Genomic DNA, 5,992 nt, shown 5'->3' with positions numbered 1-5,992 from the left:
AAAAAATAAAGAGGCTGATGAATGTCGACTAAACTGAATAAAGTCTTTAGATGGAATATTCATGCTCTCTGAATTGTCTGACCAGTTTTTGTGTTTAAATCCATCTATTATCTAAACCCTGTTGTCCTGTTCGGGGGCCACAGGTGAACGGAGGTTTGCGCAGACGTTAGAAATCCAGGAGCCGCCCGTCTGTCACAGGACCACAAACCCACAAACATCAGTGCTTTCAGTTGAAGTTTTATTGACCACGACACACCACGGAGTCAGAATGTGAAGAATCCTCGGGACAGACGTGTTTTCTCAATAACAAAATGTGATGATTTAACAGTTTTCTCTGAAGTCAGGTTCTTGCACGCATACATAGCTTTAAAAAAAAATGAGTTGTTGTGCTCATGTGAATGCTGCACAGGCAAAAAGAAATCCTACATGTCGAACCCGAAGCTTATGTGCGACAGCTTGTATCGGCCGCACACAGATTAGAGTAGAAGTTAAGGCCACAGTTGAAGCTTCTTCCAGCCGTCAGTGATTCGTTTTATTTGACAAACAGTTAATTAATCAGAAGTTCGACCCACTAAATGACGTTTTACTCAACAAATTACCTGATTTATCAATTTGTTCAAAACCGTCAATTGCTTTTATTTAGTATTAAATAATTAAAATTGCATCAGTGCTCGTATAAAACAATACAAAATGGGAAACAGTAAGTGACACCAAAAGACTTACATCGACGTGTGCAGCAGGGACCTGAAGAAAAAACACTGAAGGAATATCAAAAAGAGGCAGGCATGATGGGGGTTTTGTTGTGGTTCATCATCTTATATAACCTTTCTTTTTAAGTCAAATCCACAGTGTTCTTCCTCCTCAGTATGCCACACAAACACATTCACATCAGTGAGAAACGAGTTTACTGTGAGAATATCAAAAACATCTTATCAAGTGCTAATTTGATCAAGTGCAGATATAAGCGAGATGTAGCTAATATGTAATTTGGATTTATTCAATAAAATCTAACTTAATTCAATTGTGTTTATTTCAAGTGGACTGAAACGTTCAGGGCTTGTCCGTGCTCACCCATTGGTCAGTGTGGTTTGGTTTAAGCGTGCAGACTGTGGTTTCAATCACATCGGCCCAGTCTGGCTATTTAGCAGCAGCATCTCATGTTTTCTGTCTTGAGTCCAATGATTTTACACGGAGATCAGAGATAAAGAACTCTACCATCCAGCTTACATCTCTGTGCCTTAAAGTCCCAGTTTGTGGCTGCAGAGCATCAGTGGGTGTGATCAGAGTTGGAGATGTTCTGCACAGAGGAAGCTGAGTCCAGGCCCAGCAGCGTGCCCAGGTAGGACTGCTCCCGAGGGTCCAGCATCTGATCGGGCCTCACGGGGTGGACGATGTTGGCGGGCTGAGGGGTGAGGGTGTACTTCTCCAGGAAGGCCAGGTCCGTAGCGGCCTGGTAGCCAGGGTTCTGCTGCTGTCCTTGGGCCTGCATGCTGACGTGGCCGTGAGTCTGGGAGGACAGAGACGAGGCTCTGTGAGCGTTCAAGTCATCCTGCGCTCCTCCCGCCATCTGAACGGGAACTAAAGAGACGGGCACGCAGGCGTCCGTGGAGGTGGGGGGGTTCTGGAGGGCGGGTTTAGGCTCGGCGTGGTACACTTTGGAAGTTTCCTCAAAGGGAATGGAGACTATTTTGTCCTCGCTGAGCGTGCTGAGCGGCTGCTCAGTGAAGCGGGCGCTGTGCACGTGGTCCACGTGGTACTTGAGCTTGTCTTTTCTTTTGAAGGTGGCGCTGCAGTGGGGGCAGTTAAAAGGACGAGCGTCTGAGTGGATCACCATGTGTTTCGTTAAGGTCTTCTTGATCCGAAACGTCTGATGGCACTCGGGACATCGGTGAGGTTTCTCTCCTGTGACACAAAACGTTCAGTCATTTCTTTTGCTTCTTATGATAGCTTAAGTTTTGGACGTCTCCACATGCCAGAATAAATATGTAAGAAGAACCAGAAACAGCAGCACTGAGTATCTAGAGAGTCTGAGGGCTGGGTCTTCACCTTTCTAAAACCCAAAAGTCAAGCGGTGCTGTTTGGTTTGAGAAAGTTTACGCTTGAGAAGCCAGAACTCACAGAAAATGACACAGCATTGTTTTGTGAGCATCAACATCGAATCCAAAAAATAATCCTACATGTAAATATGTTTTCCTACAGTAAGCATCGAAACACTTTGAACGTTAAGTCAGAAAATATTTTATTTCCATGTTATCTTTCCAGACGGAGCATCTCTATATTGCAAAACACAAACAGCACCGCTCCTTTATTTCTTCTGAATGGATCGTAGAGTGCACCCTTCAAAGAATGCAGCCCCTGAATTGAGACACAGCTCCTATATATATATATATATATATGTATCTGCTACTTTTCTGTTCTCATTCTTATTTTCAATCAAATATATTCATTGACTTCTTTGCTTCCTTACCTGAATGTGTCCTAAAGTGCATTTCTAGACTGGACTTTCCTTTAAACTCTTTCTTGCAAACCTCACACTGGTGTACAGCTGTTTTATACCTGGAGAGAGAGAAAAAATGTCTGCTTTAATGGAGACAGAAACCAGGAACCTTTGTCAAACTTCCATACTAATCTGGACAAAGCAGCAGAGGAAATATGTTTATCAGTACCAAAAAAAAGGGGAATAAGATTTGAATCACATACTTCTGCCAGACTTTTTCTCCCAAATGAACACTTTTGTAGTGGACTGTCAGATGGTCGTGCCGCCTGAAGCACTTTCCACATTCTTCACACTGGTGTGCTTTTTCACCTGTGATGAACACGAACAAACCTAAAATAAAAACAGTCTTTTCCACTGTCTGAATCCGTAGAAGAATCCCTCTGCTGTCTCTCTCACGCTTACCAGAGTGTATTTTCTGATGTTTGGTCAAGTGATCGTGGCGTATGAAGGTTTTTCCGCATTCGTCACACTCGTAACGCTTGTCGTCGTGGTGGACTCTGAGGTGGAGCCTGTCCAAGGAACAGTTGATTCATTAGAAGCAAATCTGTCGGTGAAATATTCACAAACACTTGACGCTCTCTCTAACTCTCACTGAACCCACCTGTAGGAGCTGCCATGACGGAAACTTTGGCCACAAATACTACAGAGATGAGGTTTCTCTCCGCTGTGAATCCTCAAGTGCTCCATCAATGTTGTCCTTTAGGGAGAACACACAATTTAACATTTTTTGCAGGTCCGACTGTCAAAATAAGGGATTAGGCTTTAATAATACATCATAAAAGTATTTTAACTTCCAGGTAGAACATGTACAGAACCTACTACGTACCTTTCCCTCACCGATTTCCCACAAACGAAGCAGGTCCACTTCCTTTTGCCTCCATGTGTGCACTCGATGTGTCTCTTTCTGTTGCCTGTGTCATTAAACTGACGGCCACAGATCTCACAGGGAAACGGGCCTGAGGACAAGAAAGGATCAATTCTCTCTCCCAGTGCATCGATAGCCTCAGTAACAACTAATGCTAACACATTAGCAGCTGCTATAATGACAGTGAACTCATTTAAAGGTCTTTACGACAGGTTGGAAAAATGATATTTTATCTATTTAATTTTACAGCAGCCATGAAGCGTATATTTTTACAACACATTTCTCACCTAAGTGGTACTTCTCTTGGTGCTTCAGCCTCGCAAACCTAGATTTGAAGTATTCGTCGCAGAAGGAGCATTTGAAAGGCCGGTCTTGGGTGTGAAGAATCATGTGCTCCTGCAGATGAGGTCTGCGGGTGAAGGTCTTCAAACAAATCTGATTCAGGAAAGTCCAAAGGTTTCAGACAGTTAAGATCTAAATGATGTCAGAAAAACGATTTGACACATTATGTGCGACTACAAACTGGTCCTTACAGCACACTTCCAGCCCTCACTCTTCCTCTTCCTCTTGGTGAGAAACTCCTGGATGTGGTCTGGATGAAACCTGGCAGCAGAGCGGAGACATGAGATGAGATCCAGCAGAGAATCAGTGCTGCACAAATACAGTCCGTGTGTGTGTGCTGATACTGTTTTCATCTGCGAGAATCCTGCCGCTTTAAGGTATGAAATGAGAGAATTGTAGTCACATCAGCAGCTTGCAGCATCCACAGTCCAACCATGTTTCCTCTGGCGCCACCATGAGGCTGAACTTTATGTTTGTGAAAGTAACTATTGGACTTTTTATTTCCTTCATTCTTCCAGTAATTTATAAAGACAGCTGAAATGACTTGACAACTAGATGTGTGGAACAAGGATTGTCAGCTCGCAAAATACTAGAACTAACTGAGAGAAGAAAACGGAACATTTGAAGTTAAAGCTCAGAAATACACTGGATTCAGATCAGCTGTAATTCCCAGTGCAGCCTCACACGACAACCAGACTTGATCTAGAAAGTAAAACAAACATCTCACCTCCTGACGTGCTTGGCCAGGGTCTTCTTGCTGGCGTGGAGCTTGTTGCAGAAGGGACATTTGTGCTCTTTCTTCTGGAAGGGAGCGTCGCTGGCGTGCTTCTTCTTGTGCACGGTCAGGTTGGACTTGGTGGAGTAACGCTGGAGACAGATGTCACACTGGAACGGTTTCTCTCCTGTGTGCACTCGGGTGTGACTCTCATATTTCCCTGAAATGAGCAGGAAAGGCGGATGAAGTAATAATATATTATATCCAAAACACTTCTGAGACATCATCACAGTCGACAAATGTGTTCATCAGGTTATGGGGAATCTGCTGTTTCTAACCAGGACAAAGAAGAACCTCTGATAGATTCAACCACAGTTGTGACTCGATAATCCGACACTNAGTATAATGTAGGAAATGTCAAGCTAGTCTGTGAGAAATCAATAAAATCAAGATGCCAAAGTGATACCTGACTGGTGTGTCTGCTTTACATCTTACAGGATCTTCTACCCCAACCTTTGCCCCAAGTACGTAAGCAGACTCATTTCTTATTTTGCATTGTCCATGCCAGATTATACCTCGACTAACGAGGGCCTTTGACTGGGATATAATGTTTGTTCATCGTTTGCTAACCACTTGCAGTGAAGGTTCTCGCTCTTCTTATCGAAGGATTTGGTCTCAGGACGAGGAGAACAAAACGTGGAGTGAAATGTGAAGTCGATAAACGCCACAATGATGCATTTATTTTCATTAACTTTTCCATTTTTGCATTTCAGTTGACAGATGTGGGAGGGCCCCCATAGTTCGAAACGGTGTCCTTATGCGAAGTGAGCGAAATTCTTTGACGTACGAGTGTCAAAGTTATTACAAACGGGTGGGTCCAGATACGGTGGTGTGCTACGGCGACGGCATGTGGTCCGAAGTGCCCACCTGCATAGGTACCGACGAGCTCACGGCTTTTATTCAAAAAATCTGCCAAAGATGTATGGGGGGGAAGAAATGTGCATTTATTTGTTTGTTGTTCCTTCTGTGCAGCTGCCTTCTGCTCCGTGATCACAGATGCACTCCCTCACTTATATCCTGCTGGAGTGAAACTCTTAGAAGAGGGTTCCAATGAGAAAATGTTGTGCAAGCCCCACCCAGACTGGTGGACGAATCACTATTCTCTGGTGCATTGCATTAATGGACAAGTGCGGTACTCCAAATGTAAGTTCAGCTTTTTATATGGACGGAAAGGTGACAAAATCCAACCAGCAGAATGAAACATGATGCTGTCGGAACACCAACACTGCAATACTGACTTCCTTTGACAAGTAAATAAAATAGTCACTGCTGTGCTTCTGTATGACTGTTTACAGGTTGTGGCTGGTGGGAGCTAGACTGGGTGAGTGTTTCTCCATGATTTAAATGTCTTGAATGAAGCATCACTGCTCTATACTCACTTTTATCACGTCTATATTTGACGTGACTACGTGTTAGTATAATTGTTCATCTAACCTCTGTCTTGTGACTAGGGGGGCTGCTGAGGCGAAGATGCCGCGACCGTTGGAAGCACAGAAGCTCTGTGGGGAGTTTT

At 43.9% G+C, this 5,992-nt stretch overlaps 1 protein-coding gene across 1 annotated transcript in view; it reads right to left on the bottom strand.

The window, feature by feature from the left end:
- Positions 1-221: 221 nt before the first annotated feature.
- zbtb41 (zinc finger and BTB domain containing 41) overlaps positions 222-5,992 on the bottom strand; it is a 19,083-nt gene continuing 13,312 nt past the window's right edge. The window contains exons 3-11 of the mRNA XM_008287197.1: positions 4,432-4,639; positions 3,896-3,965; positions 3,650-3,797; positions 3,324-3,453; positions 3,099-3,194; positions 2,900-3,006; positions 2,701-2,806; positions 2,468-2,556; positions 222-1,902 (exon numbers count right to left, since the gene is read on the bottom strand). Of these exons, the coding sequence (XP_008285419.1) occupies positions 1,268-1,902; positions 2,468-2,556; positions 2,701-2,806; positions 2,900-3,006; positions 3,099-3,194; positions 3,324-3,453; positions 3,650-3,797; positions 3,896-3,965; positions 4,432-4,639 (1,589 nt within the window). The 3' untranslated portion in view covers positions 222-1,267. The remainder of the gene's footprint in view (positions 1,903-2,467; positions 2,557-2,700; positions 2,807-2,899; positions 3,007-3,098; positions 3,195-3,323; positions 3,454-3,649; positions 3,798-3,895; positions 3,966-4,431; positions 4,640-5,992) is intronic.

This window comes from Stegastes partitus, unplaced genomic scaffold, assembly GCF_000690725.1.
Source record: "Stegastes partitus isolate 25-593 unplaced genomic scaffold, Stegastes_partitus-1.0.2 Scaffold0, whole genome shotgun sequence".
Lineage (NCBI taxonomy): Eukaryota > Metazoa > Chordata > Actinopteri > Pomacentridae > Stegastes > Stegastes partitus.
The sequence above is the reverse complement of the archived record's forward strand: the minus strand, read 5'-3'. Positions and strand labels throughout refer to the sequence as shown.